Source organism: Diabrotica virgifera, chromosome 1, assembly GCF_917563875.1.
Source record: "Diabrotica virgifera virgifera chromosome 1, PGI_DIABVI_V3a".
Classification (NCBI taxonomy): domain Eukaryota; kingdom Metazoa; phylum Arthropoda; class Insecta; order Coleoptera; family Chrysomelidae; genus Diabrotica; species Diabrotica virgifera.
This window is the reverse complement of record NC_065443.1, coordinates 75258862-75281594: the sequence shown is the minus strand read 5'-3', so window position 1 is coordinate 75281594 and position 22733 is coordinate 75258862. Positions and strand designations below refer to the sequence as shown.

Genomic DNA, 22733 nt, shown 5'->3' with positions numbered 1-22733 from the left:
ATTCGTTGATGGTTCTGTTTTCATTTGCTATATTCTCTTTTCTGTGCGTTTTACTATTTATCTGCTGTGATATGTGTTCACGCGTTTGAGGGTTTCTAAGAGGGTCGAGATATATGGTTTATTAAACGAATATACGACTGTTTTGGATTATCGCGACAACAATATTTCAGTGTGCAACATAAGAAGTACGAAAGTAAATGGCTCTAATAATTATTCCAATAAACAGCAATGTAATTTGTAATTTATGTTCGCTCTTCATATTTTCCACAATAAAATATTTGTTGTCGAGATAATCCAACACAGTCGTATATTCGTGGAATAGGTATATCTTACTAGCCTTAGTTGGCTTTGTTAATTTCTTTAATTTAATTTGTATTTTGGAGCAGAGCAAATTAAGATTTGAGTTTATATCAGCGCCGGGGTAAGTTTTTACATCTTTAATATTGTTTCGAAATCGGTGGTTTATTGGGATGTAGTCTATTTGATTCTTTAAATTACCTAAGCGATGCCTTTATACATGGAAATCGCCAGCTGACAAAGACCACAAAATCGTCAGAAATCAAATTGACTACATCCTAATAAAGCACAGATATCGAAACTCAATTCAGGCAGTAGGCATATCCAGGAGCAGACGTATCTTCTGATCACAGTCTTCTTATTGCTAGGTTTAAACTTCAACTAAAAAAGACGCAAAAAAGCTACAACAACAATAAACTTAATATACAGAAACTAAAATCTGAAGAAACAAAAGAAAATCTGAAACACGAAATCAACACAAATCTAGACAGACACCCAGGAAATAATTGCAACGTAGAACAGCAGTGGCAATTCTTCAAAACCTCTATATTAGAGCCAAGTAAGAAAGTACTTACTACAACCAAATGTAAGAAAGAAGAATGAATGACGGAGGAAATTCTAGAGTTGATGAATGAAAGAAGAAAAAACAAAACCATTAATAAGACCCGCTATAAACAGCTTCAAAACCAAATAAGAAGAAAAATTAGGGAGGATAAAGAAATCTACTTCTCTGAAAAATGTAAAGAGATAGAAGAACTGCAAAACACATATTATGACAACTTCAACCTACATAAAAAAGTCAAAGAACTAGCCGGAATAGGAAATCAAAGAACCTCAAATATATTGCTCGACAAAAATGGAAATATTATAATGGAGACAGAACGAAAACTACGACGATGGAAATAGTATGTCGAGGAACTATTTCATGACCAGAGAGAAGCTAGTACATCCATAGATAGCCAAACGGGAAATGTAGGCCCAGAGATAACCAAATCAGAGGTTAGTCAGGCAATAAACTCTATGAAAACCAATAAATCTGCTGGTCCAGATGAATTACCTAGCGAGCTTATAAAGTTGGTCAACGAGAAAAACCTGGACATAATAGTAGAACTGTTCAACGGTATCTATACTACAGGAATCATCCCTAGAGAAATGTTGAAATCAGCATTTGTGTGTTTGCCAAAGAAAGTGAATGCCAAAGAATGCAGTGACTACCGAACCATAAGCTTAATGTCACATGCCTTGAAAATTCTATTGAAAATTATCCACGCCAGAATACACTCTAAACTGCAGCTGGATATTAGTGACATTCAATATGGGTTCCGCAATGGTATGGGTACCAGAGAGATATTATTCTCCTTCAACGTGCTGACACAGAGATGTTTGGATGTTAACCATCCTCTTTACGTCTGTTTTATAGACTACAATAAAGCGTTTGATAAAGTAAAACATGATCGACTCATGGAAATCCTAAAAAATAAAAACCTAGATGAAAGAGATTTAAGACTAATAACACACCTCTATTACAATCAGCGAGCAATAGTAAGAATTGAAAAGGAAACATCTGAAGAAATGGAAATAAAGAGAGGAGTCAGGCAAGGCTGCATACTATCACCTCTATTATTTAACGCTAATTCTGAAGAGGTAATGCGAGAAACTCTGGAAGATGAAACAGTCGGCATAAGAGTAAATGGAGTCTTAGTTAACAACATCAGATATGCAGATGATACAGTAATAATAGCCGATAGTTTACAAGACCTGCAAAGACTCATGAGTAAAATAGTAAGGTGTAATAGGAAGTACGGACTCTCAATATCAAAAAGACGAAGTTTATGAAAATTAGTAAAAACAACCATAATACTAACGAAATTTTGATAGTAGAGGGCCAGCAGATCGAAAGAGTAAAAAAGTACACTTACCTAGGAACACTTATAACAGAAAATAATGACTACACTACAGAAATAAAAGTCAGAATCGAAAAAGCACGTTCTAATTTTATGAAAATGAAAAAGGTCCTATGTAGCAAAGATTTAACATTAGCTCTTAAAGTACGCCTAACAAAATGTTACGTATACAGTGTACTATACTATGGAGTGGAATCATGGACGTTAAATGTAGAGATAATGAGACGACTTAACGCCTTTGAAATATGGACCAATAGAAGAACTATGAGAGTTTCCTGGGTAGATAGAGTTACGAACAACGAAGTACTAAGAAGAATAGGTAAAGAGAAGGAAGTTGGACTTACAATTAAAGAAAGAAAACTACAGTATTTCGGACATGTGATGCGGGGTCAGAAGTATGGCATCCTGCGATTCATAATGCAAGGGAAGATAGATGGCAGAAGAAGCATCGGAAGAAGACGAATTTCATGGCTGAAGAACATGCGAGAATGGTTTGGATGCAGCTCAAAACAACTATTTCGAGCTACTGCCTCAAAAATTAAAATAGCTATGATGATTGCCAACCTCCGTAGCGGAGATGGCACCTGAAGAAGAAGAAGAAGAAGAGGGTCGAGATATATCTTACTAGCCTTAGTTGGCTTTGTTAATTTCTTTAATTTAATTTGTATTTTGGAGCAGAGCAAATTAAGATTTGAGTTTATATTAGCGCCGGGGTAAGTTTTTACATCTTTAATATTGTTTCGAAATCGGGGGTTTATTGGGATGTAGTCTATTTGATTCAGTACTATTCTACCTTGTTGTCCGTCTTGAGGGGATTTCCACGTGTAAAGAAGCCTTTGTGTAAGTTGAAACCAGGTATTTGTAATGACAAAGTCATTTTCTTGGCAGAATATCTGTCTCAAGCTAAACTTTCTGGTGATGTTTTGCGTTGTCTTCTGTCCAACTTTAGCTAGTTAACTTCCTAGAACGACTTTATTGGAAGATAGTGCATTTGAATACATGCAATCAACTTTACCTTAGGAATATCCGTCAGAAAAATCATAGCATGTGATTAGCGTTTAAGAAACAACCACATGTAATGGTGATTGTTAGTTCTCCTGTTAGTGATCCCATATAGTAATCACTCATAGTAATCAGTGTGTCGGTTACCACTTCGAAAGAATGATTTTAAAGTGGTAATCGAAACTCAAAATAAATTTATTTTAAAATAAAATTTGCTTATTCTTAATACAAAATAGCCAATTGTGATAAAAATTGTTAAGACTCCTTATTAGTCGAGGAAATGAAGCTGGAAAAATGGCAAAACCTCGTAATTTTTTCGTCCAGCATCGATTTGTACAAAAATTTGGGATTAGGCTCATTTCACCCTCTAGTTCATTTTCTATATTGAGCCGTTGTACGCTTTTGATTTTTTAAGGGTGAAAACCACCCCTAATTGTAAAAAATTATAAAATAACATTTTAAACTGTAATATTGTCAACATTTGCTTCTTATTAGTTACATAATGATTATTTTGTGCTGTAAGATATAATATCACAATATTTCAACCCTTAAAACCACCCTTGTTGGAGCTATATATGAAAATTTTACTTATCCTAAAATAATAATTTCAGCTTGCATCAATTTACATAAAAATTTGGGGTTAGGATCATCTTACCCTGTACTTCATATTCTATATCATGCTCAAGGGCGTTGATTATTTATAGGGGGGTAAACTACCCTTATTTTCAAAATCTATATAAAAACATAAATACTTTAATATAGGTAAAATTTGGTTTTGACTGGTTAAATAATGATTGTTTTATGCTTTAGGATATAATATCATAATATTTCAACCCTTAAAAACCACCCTTAATAACATTGCAATTTTTATAAGTAGACAATTTAATAGATCTATACAGAAAAAAAAGTAGAATTAAAGAATTACAAAAACATTTATTTAGACAAAAATACAAATTTGCAAATATATACAAAAACACATACAAATAGTTTTTTAGTCATCCAGTATACGAACCGGCTCTGTGGTTATTATATAGGTACATTGAAAATGCTCTATAAGGGGACTATTCGAATTTTTCGAAAAAGAAATTAGTTTTTTAAACACAGCTCCTTCATTTTTGGCTATAAAAAGTTTTTTCAATAATAATAGTTTCGCAGGATTTTTGAAGAGTAATAAGACTGTGTAAATTAAATTCCGTAAGATCCCTTAATTTTTAATTGAGGTGGGTTTAAAGGGTTCGAATAAGGGGATGTTCGCTTGTAAATAGATGTTTTAAACAGCTATATCTCGCTAACTGCTCACTTTAATGAAAATCTATGCATAATGAAATTTTAGCTATTAAAAAAGCTACAATTTAGTAGTCTATTATTTTTTTCGTATCTCCAGTATTTTCGGAGATATTTTGAAGAAAATGATAAAAAATACAAAATTCCAAAAAACAGTTTTTCTTTAAACTCCAATTTTTCTAAAATTAGTCCTTTTAAATAGGTCAAACTTCTTGGGTGTATTGATAATATAAACATAGGGTACCGACTTTTTTTTATCATAAGTTGCTCAATTTTTATGCTATACACTTTTTATTATTTCTTTTGAAAGATCTTATTGTATGCTTGAAAAAACATCATGTAAGTTTTCCTGGAAAAATGCAAAGTTTTTCCGTTATTTGGCTTTGATTATTTCAAATTATGCATTTGACGAAAAAAGCTAACCTTTAACTAGTATAGTAGATCCAAAAGATGGCATAACCCAGACATCTAAAGTGAAAGTTATCCTTCAACACCAAATTGTTCTATATGATCCACACAATGTCCAGAAAAAAGTCACACCATTTTGAGCGTCGAGTTTGGGGGGAGAGGAGGGAGAAATCGGTAAATTCGTAGTTTTTTAAGTTTTTCGCCAATATTTCTAAAACTATGCGGTTTAGCATGAACAACCCTCTATACAAAATTGTTCTACATTAAATTTGAAATAAAAAAGGTCCTATGCATAATCTTTCTAAAATGAATGGTTCCAAAGTTACGGAGGTAGTATAGTATAACTGGTCCAAAAAAAGGCCTAACCCAAACATCCAAAGTAAAAGTTTTCCCCCAACACCAAAATGTTCTATATGGTCCACATATTGTTCAGTAAAAAGTTACACCATTTTGAGCGTCCAGTTTGGGAGGGAGATGGGAGAGAAGCCGGTAAATTAGTAGTTTTTTTACGTTTTTCGTCAATATTTCTAAAACTATGCTTTAGCGTAAACAATGTTATATACAAAAATGTTCTACATGAAATTTAAAACAAAAAATGTTCTATACATAATTGTTATAAAATCAACGGTTCCAGAGTTACGGAGGGTGAAAAGTCGAGGTTTTCGATACTTTTTATATTTTTTGGGCAATATTTATGATATAACTATACCAAAAACCCAGACATCCAAAGTGAAAGTTATCCTCCAACACCAAATTGTTCTATATGGTCTACATAATGTTCAGAAAAAAGTCACACCATTTTGAGCGTCGGGTTTGGGGGGAGAGGGAGGAGAAATCGGTAAATATAAAAAGTATCGAAAACCTCTACTTTTCATCCTCCGTAACTCTGGAACCGTTGATTTTATAACAATTATGTATAGAACCTTTTTTGTTTTAAATTTTTTGTAGAACATTTTTCTATAGAACATTCCTTACGCTAAAGCATAGTTTTAGAAATATTGACGAAAAACGTAAAAAAACTACTAATTTACCGACTTCTCCCCCATCTCCCCCCCAAACCGGACGCTCAAAATGGTGTTACTTTTTACTGAACAATATGTGGACCATATAGAACAATTTGGTGTTGAAGTAAAACTTTTACTTTGGATGTCTGGGTTAGGACTTTTTTTGGACCAATTATACTATACTACCTCCGTAACTTTGGAACCGTTCATTTTAGAAGGGTTATGCATAGGGCCTTTTTTATTTCAAATTTAATGTAGAACAATTTTGTGTAGAGGGTTGTTCATGCTAAACCGCTTAGTTTTAGAAATATTGACGAACAACGTAAAAAACTAAGAATTTCCAGATTTTTTCCCCCCGAAACCCCCCAAACCCGACGCTCAAAATGGTGTGACTTTTTTCTGAACATTATGTGGACCATATAGAACAATTTGATGTTGGAGGATAACTTTCACTTTGGATGTCTGGGTTTGGGTCTAACTATACCATACTAAACATGCCGTATCTCGATTTTTATTAGTCGTAAAAATATTATAGAAAAACAGTTTCGTTTGTGTTACTAAAAGATACAATTTTGATATTTACAGTTTTTTGATTAAATGCATATTTTTCGAGTTTTTCTCAAAAAACCCTCTAAAAAAGTCGATTGTTCAGTCGAAAAACTGTTACTTTCAGCCACGAATAACTCGAAAAATATTAGTTTTACGAAGAAGATTTAAAAAACATTTTTTTCTTAAAATTACTTTTTACATCGATTTACATGGTTAAAATGTAATAAAAAATTCCCACCCCCGAGCTGGGGTTGCAACTACCCAAGGTTTTAGCGTACAGCAGCATGATATAGAAAATGATCCTTGGACTATTCCCTACCTTCTGTGAAAATTTCAAGTAAATCCATGCTGGATGAAAAAATTGCGAGCTAAAATGCTTCATTTCCTCGACTATATTAAGTAGCTCTACCATGAGCGATGAGTTATATGAATTTTTGTAAAAGTTAATATTGTTTGAGCTCTCAAACTTTGATTTGATATAACTGTTTTGCGTTTTTCAGGCCTTCATTTGCACGTCTTGTGGAACATTGTTGGGCCCGATTACAGCCGTTATGAGGTTAGCTGATAAACCTCAACATACCGAGACGAAGGAAACATGTAGACTGTGCGAAAGTGATGAACATATAAATAAAATAAAAATTCCTTACATATTCAAATTTTTTGTTACACAATTAGCGTCTTGTAATATTAATGTTAGAGTAGGCTGCCAAGAAATTTAATTTTTTTTTATTTACTGTTATTATTCAATACAGTTTTAGATAATTTTGGATATGTTGTTTTATTTATCCCAATATACCACTGGCGAAACGTCCATGTAACCATTGTTACCATTGGTGACAGTTAAAAATCTTGCAAATAAATATTTTATGACTACTATGAAATAATTACATTTATATTTTTTACCAATAGAAATATGTGTTAATATAATATTGGCGAGTTTATGTGAATCGATTTCACGTTATTATACGTTGTTTACCACTTTTGTTTGTGGATACGCGTGATGATTCTCTCTATCGGTCGGGACTGGCTCGTCTCTAAAAATTTTGAAGGCGCGACGGCGTGGGCGCGCTGTATATATCAGTAGGTTTATTATTTTACTCAAGCCACTGCTCTGGGTTAGGCCCAGGGACCAGTTCAGTGGCTTGGTGCTCAAGTGATTGGGCCCTACGTGACCGTGTTTTTTTTTGTTTTTTGGTGACTTGCGTCTGTTTTTATTAGTGTATTGTTTATTTTTTGGCTGTCCGAAGCCGTTTTTTTTATATATTTTATGGTTTTTTTAATCACGGTTTTGCGTGTCATCCCTGCGCAAGGACCATAATATGCTAACCTTCTCTGTATCGTTCCAATTCTAGTATATGTACCGCCGAAACGAGTATAGTTCTGCAATCGAACTAAGAGAGTCATTAATATTCAGCTCAGCGGGGGGCTATTCTTCGATGTGTGAAATTCTATCAACAAAGGATCTACCTGTTTTATGAAATGATCCCTTGTTTATTTATGAACACATCTCCAGCAATAGTAGCCCGCTGAGCTAAATATTAATGACTCTCTTAGTTCGATTGCAGAACTATATAACTACACTCCTCTTTATTCTATATATCTACTCAACGCTTCAAAATACGTAGTGGCAGCTTACAAGTGACGACTCTTCACATAGAGTGGTGGCGCCATCTAGGTGTTAGGTGTAACAATCAATGCATACACCTATTTTCTAAAATTTATCTAATAAATCTAAAATCTATTTTTAATCATACTATCATTATTAATCATAAAAAAAGTTAAGTACACTTTAATAAATAAATTATCTTCAATAACTAATTAATTATTAAAAATAATTTACTTATTAAAGTGTACTTTGACTTTTTGTATGAATATTAATGATACGATGATTAGAAAATAGATATTTGGAAGAAAATAATTTTTTCAAAAATTGTTTAGACAAATTAGACTGTTTATTAATTAATAAATTTATAAACAAATTGCATATTTGTAATGTACGTAGAAATTACATACAAATTAAAAAAAGAAAGATCAAAATCCATTGAGTAGATCCTGAGAGATATCGAAAATTTTAATAGTTTGAAATTACTTCTTCGGTATTTGAACTCGGTGCATTTGTAGGTTCTCCCTAGTCACCATTTAAATTACATTTTTGAAAATTCGTAGAGGGTCCTGTGAAGGTAAAATGTTTGTGCAAATTTTTTGACAAAAAATACAAATTCCATTCTTTAAAATGGCATTAATTAGCCTTAATTATTCCTTAGTTGTGAATAGCTAAGTAGTTCCTAAGTAGAAGCTAATTACTAGTTCCTTAATTATTAATAACAAATTAGCTGTGGATTAAAAAAAAAAAACATGGTTAACTTTGGCCCAAATTGAACTAGGCCAAATTTTTTTGATCGAAAATTCGTGTTAAAATGACAGTTTTGCGAGAATGTAAAAAGATTTTATCTATGGACAAAATTTTTAAAGTTACTTGAAATGTTAATAAATTACAAAATTCTAAAAATTTTGGATTAGGATTATTGACTATAATAAGGAATTTTTTATCCTTTTTAATACATATTGATAATTGATAGTATAATTCTTCTACTTTCACCTGCACCCGGAGAATTGCCCTATCTTCATTATTTTCTGTCTTATGATATTGCAAAAAATAGGTCTCTGGGAAAAACAAATATAGTACTTTTAAAATAATTAACGGATCGGTCTCAAATTATTTCGAGGGTTTGTTAAATACCCCAATACATAACTTTGTATGAAACAACAAAGCTGTACGTTAGTTTTGATAAGAGTTATTAACAAATAACGATTTTTACTTGTTTTGCAGTTTGAGAGTCAACAAATTGACTTTTTAACTTTCAAAAGTCGGCATTTTGAAGCTTTTTCAATGTTCTAAAAAATCAAACTTTGTAATTTTATGTCAACTATTTAGCTTTTTAATGGGGTTCAAAAAATTGAAAAAAAAAACGCATGTTTTGCACTAAATTGTTAATAATTGAAAAACGGCTCCGAACTTTAGGCAGGAAACATGTAGGTTTTCTTCCTATAGGTCTATAATAATAACTAAAAAAGTTATCAGATACCTTGATAGTTCGGTGTCCCGAACATGGTCTATTTTTTGCTATTTCCCTGGAGTAGTACGTACACTTTATCATATGGACTGAGGCGATATAGCTGCCCTGAATTTAAAAAAATAATGAATTAATTATCTACCACTACCCAAAGATCTAGTAGAACTCGACAGTGTTATAGAAGCACTAAACGAGAGCCGCATTGATAGCCGATATTCGAGGCTAATATGTAATATATAAACAGCAACCAAATAAAAATCCAAAGAGGTATCCACAAGGTGATACGTTGTCACCTAAACTTTTTATATCGGCTCTAGAAAAAGCGATCAAAGCCCTCGAATGGGGGGACAAAGGAATAAATGTGGACGGAGAGATGCTACACCACCTAAGCTACGCAGACGATATAGTCCTGATTGCAGACGATTTGGGACAAATAAAGAAAATGTTGGAAGAACTTAGTACAACCTGTCATAAAATAGGCTTAAAAATGAATATAAAAAAAAACAAAATATATGACGAACTTTACCAAGTAAACACCTTGAAATACAAAATGAACAAATAGAACTGGTAGACAAATATAATATATCTGGGTCACGAAATTAAGATAGGTAAGGATAATCAAACAACCGAAGTATTCAGAAGAATAATACAAGGATGGGCAGCATACGGAGCTCTTAGGAACGTTCTTAAGAGTAACATTCCAACTAATATGAAGAAAAAAGTTTCGACCAATGCGTGCTACCGGTGATGACCTATGGTGCAGAAACATTATCGCTCACAAAGAAAAACGCACAAAAACTAAGAGTAGCGCAGAGAAGAATGGAGCGAATAATGATAGGGGTCGCTCTGCACTCTGCGAGACAGGATTAGAAACGAAGATCTACGAGCTAAGACTAAAGTCATAGACGTCATTGAAAGAAGCTGTAACTTAAAATGGAAATGGGCTGGACACGTTGCCAGAATGAAGGACGGAAGATGGACTGACAAACTAGTTGAATGGAGACCAAGAGTCGATAAGCGTAGCAGAGGAAGACCACCAACACGATGGCAAGACGACTTACGAAAGACAACAAAAAACTGGATGCAGAAAGCACAAGATAGAACACTTTGGAGACAAACAGGGGAGGTCTATGTCCAGCAGTGGATTGAGAAGAGACTAATGATGACCCAAAGATCTTAACATAACACTAACAGTTAAATTTTCCTCTTCAATAATTGCATCTCTTATGACTGTATTTTATTTCGTATTTCTGACCGTACAATTCTAATCATGAAAATGAAATAGATAGGCAGTTCATATAGCCAGGTATAATGATAACAGGTAGCAAGAGGAAACCATCAAAATACATAGATGGGTAGATGACATAAGAGCAGTGCAGTGGCAGGCAAATAGTAGATTAGATTGGCTCAAGATATAAGAAAGAGAAAGATGGAAGCAATTAGGGATTCCAATGAACTGTCAGTGGTGGCCGGTGGATGGCTAAACTGACATGGCCATAGACATAGTTAAGGGGGGTGATCATGACGTATCTAATGTTTACATTGAATATTGACAAATTTGTAAAGAATATCCTGTTTGGTTTTGTTTTTTTGTTAATTGCTTAGCGAAATTTGTGAAATGGTGATAGGAAATTAAATATGAAGTGGTTTAATAATTGGATACGCCTATGGATGACAGTTTCGCCATCCAGCAGCCATATTATATCACGTGATTTGGAATGCCTTATTAGGAGAGGCCTACATTCAGGAGTAGATGGAAAATGGTTGACGAAAAAAAGACTAACTCTAATAAATTTATTAATGAATCGTCGTCGATTCATAGATAGTTCTTAAAATACATAAGTTTTCTGGTGCCTAGTTCGTTACATAAATTCATATATAAATAAATAAATGTCTTTGCAATAACAATTTTTGCACCACATTTTTTTTTTTCGTTTAGTCTTTTTATCATTATTATATCATTTCATTAGAAAACAACATCTTACAGCAACTTTTATCAGTTGTATCCAAAGTGTTGGTCCCATGGTGAAATATATCAAAACTCAGAGCTAAATATAATCTTGCTATAATTTCAGAGCAAAAATCATCAAAAAAATGTGGAACGCTTCACGATTTTGCGTGTCATCCTTGCGCAGGGGCCATGCTAATCTTCTCTGTATCGTTCCAATTTTAGTATATGTACCGCCGAAGCGAGTACAATTACGTAGCTCTTTATTCTGTATATGTACTCAACGCTTCAAAATACGTAGTGGCAACTTACAAGGGACGACGCTTCACATAGAATGGTGGCGCCATCTAGGTGTTAGGTGTAACAACTAATGCATACATCCTTTAAATTTACTCTTATCAACAGTAATATTTAATAACAACTGAAATTAGTCCAGAAAGCCACTGCGCATCCGGCATCCGCTAGGAAAAATATTCTGATTAGGATTTTTTGCGCAATCTTACTCAATAAGGACCCCTTTTAACAACTTTGCATGTTTCCAGGTCCAAAAGTGGGTCAAAAATTTTCGTTTTTTTGTTTTTTTCCTAAAATTATTTTTTTGGATCGAACAAAGTTTTTTAGGTTTTTTGGATCATTCCAAACAGAAAAGGTCTTTATTGGCTTTTCTCTAAAGTTGATAGTTTTTGACATTTATAATTAAGCGATTAAAAATTTAAAAATTGCGAAATCAAAATGTCAAAAACTATCAACATGAGAAAAGTCACTAAATACCTTTTCTGTTTGGAATGATCCAAAAAACCAAAAAAAAACTTTGTTCAATGCAAAAAAAAATATAGGAAAAAAACAAAATAAAAACGTTTAAAAAAATTTTGACCCACTTTTGGACTTGGCAACATGAAAATTTGTTGCGTAAGATTGTGCAAAAAGTCAGAATCAGAATATTTTTCCTAGCGGATGTGCAGTGGCTTTCTGGACTAAATTCAGAAATAAGTTTTTAATATACACTTGAGTCCAGGATTCTTTACCCGTGCGTCATCATTTAAAGCATACGAAATAAGTCGAAAATCTATTAGACAAGGCGAAAACGGCGGGTTCGTTGGAAAAAATATTCCCATGATATTTTTTTGCATAATCAAATTCGTGAGACACCCCAGAATAAGGTTCAAGAAGTCGCCCACGCGAAAAGTGGTCCAAATTTTTTTAATCAAATTGCAAAAATCAATATTTTTGGCCCTTACAATTTTTTTTTAGATTTTTCGGACCATTCCGGATAAAAAACGTCTCTTGTAATTTTTCTCTAAAGTTGATCGGGTTCGAGTTATAAGCAATTTAAAATTTGGAAAACGCGAAAATGGCCATTTTTAAGACTTAATAACTTATTAAAAATTATTATTTAGAAAGTCAGAAAGAGACTAAATCAAATTTAAAGCCCCCCCTACATGATCCTGAAGAAATTTGTGTCATTAATTTATTACTAAGCTGTTATTTTTAATTATTAATAATGAGCGATAAGATCGTATTGACGCGGCTGTAAATGTGAGTGCGAGTGAGATGCGCCATTAGACTATTGGACTGCCTGAATGGCATCTCTTTCGCACTCATCATGGACGGCCGCCTAAGGGAACATCCATAAACTACGTCGTTGAAAAGGGGTAGGGGGGACTTTGCTTATTACGACTTTATACGACAAGGGGAGGGGGCCATGAGTGCACATCCGACGTCGTTTGATGTTTACGCATATAAAAAATATACCCTATTTTAGAATTAAAAAGAATTAGTAAATTACTTTTGTCGCATACTTTTCATTTCGTTTTTATCACTCACAGCCTTAATAATATTACTAGCCGCTTTGTACAGAATAACAAACAATAAAACATTGTTCTATGTCTTTAAACAAACGCTTCTATATAGAACAACGTCTGGAAGCCATAAATATTAAACTGTTCATTCATTTACTGAATACTGTGTGAAACAATTCTATAACAATGGATAGAAATAAAATGTTATATTCTATTTAGTTAGTACATTGTAGTTATACTTACTAATAACCAAGTACCCAAAGATCTTAACGTAACAGTTAAATTTTCCTCCCCAATAATTGTATCTCTTGTATTTTATTTTGTATTGCTAAATGGCTGACCATACTAACACTAATCACAAAAAAAAATCACAAAAATTATATATCGCTCTGGGCAGCTCACATATTAGCCAGATATGATGATAATAGGTAGAAAAAAAGAATCCTAGAATGAAAAATAGATGGGTAGATGAGATAAGAGCAGTGCGGTGGCAGGCAAAACAGTGAATTAGATTGGCGCAAGATAGAGAAAGATGGAAGCAATTGACAATCGGCAATTCAGGATTGGTGGAAAATGCTTGATGAAAAATCGACTAACCCTAATAAATTTTGAGGAAATTTTCCCCCCTAACAAGGTCCAAATTAACCCTCTCATGCATTGAGTCCACTATAGTGGACAGATTTTTTTAAATCCAAAAAATGTATTTTAATTCTATGAAACTTGTGCAAAATGCATGAAATCCCTTTCAGTGGACTCTAATCAAGTAACTACTACCACCATCTACAATATTAATATTTATTTTGGAAGTCAAAGTTTGTTAACGTTAGTATCTATAAATCACCTGACCGCGATGGCGACCTGTGAATTGTCTGAAATAATTGCCCGTAGTTTCTATGGAAAAGCAAAAAAAAGGTAAGAAAATATTTTTCTTATAGAATTATGTATTTTACACAATTGACCTTTGTTATAATTTTAAAATAATTGAAAACTCACTGAAAATATCATCTTGAAGTCATGTCCATTAGAGTGGACATCATTCAATATGCAACTTACAATTCCACTCTTGTGGTATGTTTTATGAGTATAATTTTCAGAGGGGTACCTAGTAGGTTTCTTGTTCACATATTTTTTGTTATTTTCTTGTCAAAGATTTATTATTTATTTAGGGATTTTTGAGGACTTTTTTATGTATTTGCTATATTATAATAGTGGAAATAAATAGATTTTATTTATAGACATAATATTACTTCTTCAATGAGAAATTTTATTCTAAATCAGAAAGTACTTTTTGCCGATGAAGACGACAATATAGGGATGAAACACCTTTAGACCAGGGTAATAAGCTAGAAATAGACCATGTTCGGGACACTCAAAGATCCAGGTAGCTGACTACTTTTTTAGTTATTATAGACCTAGAGAAAGAAAACCTACCTGTTTCCTGCCTAGGGTTCGCGTCCGTTTTTTAATTATTAACAATTTAGTGCAAAAATCGCGATTTTTTCGATTTTTTGCATCCCTTTCAAAAGCTAAATAGTTGACATAAAATTTCAAAATTTAATTTTTTAGAACATTAAAAAACCTTCAAAATGCCGATTTTTGAAAGTTAAAAAGTTAATTTGTTGCTACGCAAGCTGCAAAAAAAGTGAAAATCGTTTTTTGTTAATAACTTTTATTAAAACTAGCTTAGTACTTTAATGTTTCACCCAAAGTTGGGTATTGGGGTACTTAACAAACTCTCAAAATTTAAGACCGATCCATTAATTAGTTTAAGAGTTATTCTAATTGTTTATCCCAGAGACCTTTATTTTGCAATAACATAAGACAGAAAATAATGAATATAGGGCAATTCTGAGTATGCCAAATGAAAGTAGAAAGCTGATATTATCAAAATGTACTAAAAAACGATAAAAAGATTATCTAATATAGTCAAAAATCCTAATGCCAAATTTGTGAAATTTTGTAGTTTAAAAACCTTTAGAATAACTTTAAAAATATTATCTGTAAAAAAGTCATTTTACGTATTCCAAAAGCTGGTATTTTACACAAATTTTTAAAAATGTAGTTTAACTGGTGACCAGTCGTGATAAGTGAAGGGGAAGCTGGGAGCCGACAAATGCACGAGTTCAAAAACTAAAAAAAGCAACTTTAAACTACTATCATTTTCTATATCTCGGGATCTACTGAATATATTTTGATCGTTCTTTTTTTAATTCGTATGTAATTTTTCTGTACATTACAAATATGTAATTTGTCTAAACATTTATTAATTAATAAACAGTATAATTTGTTTAAACAATTTTTGAAAAAATAATTTTTTCCCAAAAATCCATGATTTTAATCATACTATCCCTATTAATCATAGAAAAAGTTAAGGTATACTTTAATATATAAATTATCTTCAATAAATAATTATCTAATAAAAATAATTTATTTATTAAAGTGTACTTTAACTTTTTCTGTGATCATTAATGATATTATGATGAAAAAAATTAATTTTTGTAAAAAAAATATTTTTTCAAGAATTGTTTAAACAAATTAGACTGTTTATTAATTAATAAATTTATAAACAAATTGCATATTTGTAATGTACGTAAAAATTGCATACCAATTAAAAAAAGGAAGATCAAAATCCATTGAGTTGATCAGGAGATACAGCAAATTATATTCGTTTGAAACTGCTTTTTCGTTATTTTAACTCGCTGGATTTGTAGGTTCCCCCTAGTAATCGTTTGCACTACATTTTTGAAAAATCGTAGAGGGTGCTGTGAAGGTATAATGTTTGTGCAATTTTTTTAAGAAAAAATACAAATCCCCTTCTTTAAAATGGCATTAATGAGATTCCTTAATTATTATAAACAAATTAGCTGTAAATTAAAAAAAACATATGGCTAACTTTGTCCCAAATGAGCCCAGGCTAAATTTTTTTATTTGAAAATTCGTGTTAAAATACTATCTTTTCGAATGTATAAAAATATTGTTTCTACGGACAACATTTTTAAAGTTATTCTAAATGTTTATAGATAAACTACAAAATTTTAAAAATTTGGCATTAGGATTTTTGACTATGTTAATCATTTTTTATCTATTTTTAATACATTTTCATACTATCACTCTTCTACTTTCATTTGGCATGCTCAGGGCATACTCAGAATTGCTCTATCTTCATTATTTTCTGTCTTATCTTATTGCAAAATAAAGGTCTCTGGGATAAACAAATAGAATAACTCTTAAACTAATTAATGGATCAGTCTCAAATTTGGAAGGTTTGTTAAGTACCCTAATATCCAACTTTGTGTGAAACACTAAAGTCTTAAGGTAGTTTTAGTAAAAGTTATTAACAAATAACGATTTTCACTTATTTTGCAGTTTGCGTAGCAACAAATTAACTTTTTAACTTTCAAAAATCGGCATTTTGAAGGTTTTTCAATGTTCTAAAAAACTGAATTTTGTAATTTTATGTCAACTATTTAGTTTTTGAATGGAGTGCAAAAAATCGAAAAAATCGCGATTTTTGCACTAAATTGTTAATTAAAAAATGGACGCGAACTCTAGGCAGGAAACAGGTAGATTTTCTTCCTGCAATAACTAAAAAAGTAGTCAGCTACCTGGATCTTTGAGTGTCCCGAAAAAATCCTTATTACCCTGGACTACTTTATGTTTACCAGAAAATGAATAATTTATAGGTATTGATAATGATGACATTATTTATGATTTACTAGAAGGTTCAGATTTGGAATCTGATTACAACGACGAAGAGACGTATTCGCTCGAATATGTAACGGCTGAAGACCAAATTGTTGAAAGTGAAGAAATACAGCCAGAAAACAGTGAGGATGATATGTGTGAAGATGATATTCCATTAGCTCAGCGTATTTTGGCATTTTCATCAAAGCATAAAAATCAAGAGAAAAAACCAAAAAAAGACTGAGAAAAAGACTGGGAATGGAGCAGTAATGACAGCATTTATGGGCCAGCAACTTTGCTACAGTTTAGAGGAACAGAAAATAATCATATGTATGTTCAAGGAAGCAATCCCATCGATTATTTTTTATCACTGTTAACCGCAGACATAATGGATGATATCTTCTTTCAGACCAATTTATATGCTGGCCAAAACAATAATTTAAATTTTGGTTTTACAAAACGTTGCATTGGAATAAAAAAGTTCTAACTGCCTCAGGTGCCATTTTTAGTTATGACTATTTCAAGTTTTTATGTTATGTATTTATTTTACTATTATCACCACTTGTATGTGTTAACAATGTAATTTTTTTTAAAATTAATATATTTTTATTAACAGTAAAAGGTTACTTCAATAGTTAATACAAAGGAGTTCTGATTTGAGAAATGAATTAAACTTATTTAATCAAGTTCTATCTTCCACAGATATATACCCTCGTTTAACAATTAGTACTTACAAGTACAGAACAACAAGTAACTTTTAGTCCTTGCAGATAGGACCTTGTGTACTTAGTTGACTGTTTTTTATTTCAGTTAGGACCTTGTTAACTTATTAACATTTAAAATTCTCTCAGATGGAACCTTGTAACTTACGTATTTTAGCCACCTGTTAATAGATATCGATGCTAGTATCATATTAAGGTGAGGAATATAAAATAGAACCAAGTTACATAAAAATCTCAGTTTAGACAAAAATTGCAGATAGAACCTTGTTATTGTGAAGCAACGAAAATATGAGTTATACATCTGCAAAAGGTGCAACGAGCCGCTGTGTCCATCGTGCTTTGAATATTTTCATACCAGTAACTGACGCTTCCGCGATTCCGCAAGTGCATAGTGACCACTAGAGTGGACTATCTTTTAGGGTTTAAGAAAAACAATTCATGTTTTTACACATACTATTTTCTAATGTTAATTGTTAATATTTCGCAAAATAATTTTTCTAAAAAATATTCCTTGAAATTATGCATGAGAATAGAGAAGAGTTAAAGAAAAAAATTGTTGAAAAATAAAAATATATTAGCTGACATGAAACTTAGACCACAGACAGACAAATTCAACCCAATAAACACGATAGTTAGGAAAACTAAGGAAACTTAATACATATACGTTATTATATGTCTTTTATGTGTAGTTTAGGTTTATTTTTATGTCTTTTGGTGGGTGTTTTACTGGAAGTTACCCCCTAAGGTGAATTTCCCCTCCCAAGGCAATGTCTTTGTTGATCCGCAACTGCGTCGATTCTTAGATAATTCAAAACATGAATTCTCTGGTTTTTAGTTAGTTAAATAAATTCGAATATGAATAAATGTCTTTGTAATAACAATTTTTTGCACCACAGTATTTTCTTTTTGGCTTTATCATTGATATCATTAGAAAAAAACACATTACAGCAGCTTTCATCACTTTTTCCAGACTGTTGGTGTAGGTCTTTTTTTTATTTAATTTGATGGCTTTGGTAAAGACCAATTAGCCAGGCAATATTGGTGTAGGTCAACCAACAATATTTCAAAATTCAAATCAAATCCCATCTTAATTATAATTTCAGAGCGAAAAACATCAAAAAAATGTGGAGAATTATCAAAATTCAAAGTAAATACAAACTTAACTACAATTTCAGAGCAAAAATGATCAAAAAAATGTGAATTATATTATCAAAATTCAAAGTAAATACAAACTTAACTACAATTTCCGAGCAAAAATGATCAAAAAAATGTGGAACGCTTCACGATTTTGCGTGTCATCCTTGCGCAGGGGCCATGCTAATCTTCTCTGTATCGTTCCAATTTTAGTATATGTACCGCCGAAGCGAGTACAATTACGCAACTCTTTATTCGGTATAAGTACTCAAAATTTCAAAATACGTAGTGGCAACTTACAAGAGACGACGCTTCGCATAGACGGGTGGCGCCATCTGGTAGTTAAAAGATGTGTTATTTCGTAAAAATTATAGATCAATATACCTGACTGTACTCTTATGCTAACATTATTACTTTTATTAATAGTAGATATAATACTTTATAATTAATAAATAAAATGCAAAATTAATGTGTTTAAATACTTTATTATCTTGATTTTTAATTTCTTTTATATCAAAGATGTACGTAAATATTTAAATTAGTACCAGTTTCAGCGACATCTGTATGACACCTACCATTTTAATTTCAAATAATACATTTTTTGTATGAAACCAAAATATTCCAGAAATTCAAACTAAAATCATAATTTCCTACTATAAATCTATTTATTTTTAATAAAATACACAAAACGGAATATTCCTAATAAGTATTAATTTATCATCTTTTATCTTGTGATAGTAATGGCCGTAGAGGGGGAAATAGTACTTGCATCTCCGGACACCTTATTATATTTTTGGGGTCTTAACTACTAACGTTTATAGCCGATACCAGCTCCTACCTGTACGCGGTAGGAATGGATTAAATAAATTTTAAAGTATTTTTATAGCTCACTTCGTCTATTAAATTTGTCAGTAGGTATGTATGAGAAATCTTGTAAGCTGTCAAAGCAAAGGGAGTTTAGCTCGGTGGTAGCGCGTTCGACCGGAGATCGAAGGGTTCGAATCCGTGTGTTATTTAACTTTTTTTTTATTTTTAGTATTGTTTTAATAAAAATTTTTGGAAAGTAGTAAGTAAAAATTAGTTTAATCTTTAATACAAATAACCTGTTGAAACTATATTTATTTCGTTGAAATCATATAATAGAAGTATAACTTCTTACGTGCGTACAAAGTACACGTGTTAAAAAGTACATTTTTAAGGCACTCATGTGAATTGCAAAATTCGCTTCGCTCATTCTGCAAACTTTCACATGCGTGCCTTAAAATTGTACTTTTAACACTTATATCATAAATAACTATTAAATATAATATTAATCACAGGCTAATTATACTTAATATTCAAATGATATATCTTTAATATCGTATACATATGTTTCATAGTACCTATCTATGAATTATTTAAAAATAATAAAACCCACAGATTTTCAAATCAAGATGTTTTGGCAACAAATGGTTTAAAACCGGCAACACTGAGCTGCAAGGTTCCATAAGCTTTATATTGGGATATGCTCTATGCTGCCCACACTGCAAAGTGACTGGGGAACGCAGAATAGATACATACAACCTTATACCAAAAGAAATGTCATATTTACTACAAAATGAAATATTCATATATTAATAACTTAGTTCTACTAAAAAAAAAGGGAAAATTTTGTATTTGCAAATTGTGATCACAGTATCTATAAAGATATTAATAGTATGTATGTACATTGAATCACGGTTTTTTTTTTCAAATTTTAAAGGACCGCTTGGATTGCAACGGCGGATCCAGCAACCTTGCAAGGAGGGGGCAATGAAATAAAAATTTTCTCGTCAATCGCGTATGCAGGATTCTTTTTCGGTATGGGCTGTTACTTTATTTTTCTTCATGTACCATGTCCTTTCAGAACGTTGGTTACTATCATAGCTATCTTAATTTTATTCACTGCCACCCTAAATCAACCAAGAACTGCTTTTTCGTCCTGAACTGCGTTTGCCTTATATTTTCACTTGCATAATATTTTGTACCAACCTATATTTGAAACTTCTCATTACATGTCCAAAATACTCCACTTCTCTCTTCTTGATGCCTTCTATAATCTCAGTAGTCTTGCTGAGACGTTCTAGTATTGTGGAGTTTCGAACCTTCTTCACCCAAGCAAGATACTTTTAAAATTCTTCTATAGAACCACATTTCGAAAGCCTCAAGGCGATTTAGGTAAGTAGATCGATTTTATTCACAGTCCAAGACCGTATGCGTTTCCTTTTAGGCTCAAAACTTCTTGCCATCATATTATTCCAACATTTTTCAAAGTCATTTCTCTCTTTTTGTTAATAACATCTTTAAATTCCATAATTTTTTTTACACAGAAACCAATCTCGTTTATCTTGTATTGCAATACATTAAATAAATCAACGCATGAAAGGCAAAGCTCCCTAACCGACAAGATTTGGTAAAACGACATAATATATCATTCGACTCGCCATAAAAATCCGCGTCGATTGGTCTGGGTCTCGTAGCGCTGCGTTGAGATTTGTTGTCGCTTAGGAAGTACGTGAATCTTAAGTATTCTCACATTTTCAACTGACTAAGCAACAAAAATGTCCTAATTTTCTATATATCGGTTGGTTGGACAGTTTGAGTTATAAAAAAAAACGAATAGTAATTTGTTCCTGTCTTAAAATTATATTAACCGTTAACTTAGATAAATTTACTGAAAGTAAAATCATATTCACCAAGCAGTACGGTATTTTTTCCTGTTCTAAATTTTGCTATCATAGTCGCTTACCGATTTTTTTACAAACAGAAATATGATCCAAACGTGTCCTTATACATTTGTTCCTAAAAATGTATTTGACATCATTTGTGCTTAGACATTTTTGCTTGTTGCGAAATAGGTATAAAAAAGAACTTAGATAATTTTACATAAAAAAACGATACCAACTTGATGTCGCTTAGATAATTTTACCTGATTAATTAGTTTGGAACCGAATGTCGCTTAGATAGTTTTATTTGCCTTAATGTTGTGCCAAACGTGTCGCTTAGATAATTTTATTTGAATTTCAAAACGAATAATAGGCGCTTAGGAGGCGCAACCATGTTTTGAATGTCGTTTATGCATAACGTACTGCATACTGCATTCGTATTCGGAACGAGTCAGTCGAGCGCAAGTGCAAGCGACGAGGAAACAGATGATGCAGAATCAACGGGTAAAAAAAGAAAAAACAAAAAGAATTTCAGAAGAAGAAAACCAACAACGAATGGATCGGGCATAGAAGAAGAAACTGTAGGTGACGCTGGATTGAGGGAAAGAAAAAATAATGAAAGAAAAGAAAGATCTAAGAAGAAGAGAGCTGGGGAAGAATATACAACTAAGAAGGGAGTGATAGTACCAGCCAAGAAAGTTCTCCCGAATCCATGTCAAGGAAAAAAATGTGGGAATAACTGTGGATCTATCCCAGAAGAAAGAAGAGAAAGCATATTTAACCATTTCTGGAAACTGGATACAACTCGACGACGAGATTGGTTGGTATCATTGGCGCAAAGAGTAGGTGTGAAGCGCAAGCGCAGTGAGTCTGAAAAACGAAACTACTATAAAATATTTTATAAATGAAGGAGAAGGTAAGAGAAATGTATGCTTACAGTCCTTAGCAGCCACTATGAATGTTTCAGATAAAACTATTTATAGTATTGTTAAAAATGCAGAGTGGAGATGTGCCAAGGAAGACATGAGAGGAAAGATGGAGCCGTCAAATAAAACCAAACAAACTACTCTGGATGCCGTTATAAACTTTATAAAAAGTTTGCCTGTTTTACCATCGCACTATGGCCGCCAAGATTCCAGTAAAGTTTATTTACCAGAAGAATTCAAGAACATACCAACTCTTTACGGAAGTTATAAAAATAATGTCATTAATCAAGGTATGGATATTGTGAGTGAGAGAA

The 22733-nt window shown here is 32.2% G+C and overlaps 1 protein-coding gene and 3 non-coding genes across 5 annotated transcripts in view; 1 reads left to right on the top strand and 3 right to left on the bottom strand.

Annotated features, from left to right (window-relative positions):
* LOC114330230 (DNA-directed RNA polymerase I subunit RPA2) overlaps positions 1–7217 on the top strand; it is a 178156-nt gene extending 170939 nt beyond the window's left edge. For both annotated transcript variants that reach the window (XM_050641658.1, XM_050641649.1), the window contains exon 15: positions 6949–7217. In XM_050641658.1, coding sequence (XP_050497615.1) covers positions 6949–7167 — 219 coding nt within the window. In that variant the 3' untranslated portion in view covers positions 7168–7217. The remainder of the gene's footprint in view (positions 1–6948) is intronic.
* A 495-nt stretch (positions 7218–7712) lies between these two features.
* Positions 7713–7824, bottom strand: LOC114339109 (U6 spliceosomal RNA). The gene has a single exon (XR_007696046.1). It is a non-coding gene; the product is annotated as a U6 spliceosomal RNA (small nuclear RNA).
* A 3788-nt stretch (positions 7825–11612) lies between these two features.
* On the bottom strand, positions 11613–11719 carry LOC114339108 (U6 spliceosomal RNA). Its single transcript, XR_003653855.1, has one exon. It is a non-coding gene; the product is annotated as a U6 spliceosomal RNA (small nuclear RNA).
* Positions 11720–18939: 7220 nt separating this feature from the next.
* Positions 18940–19046, bottom strand: LOC114339107 (U6 spliceosomal RNA). Its single transcript, XR_003653854.1, has one exon. It is a non-coding gene; the product is annotated as a U6 spliceosomal RNA (small nuclear RNA).
* Positions 19047–22733: the final 3687 nt, after the last annotated feature.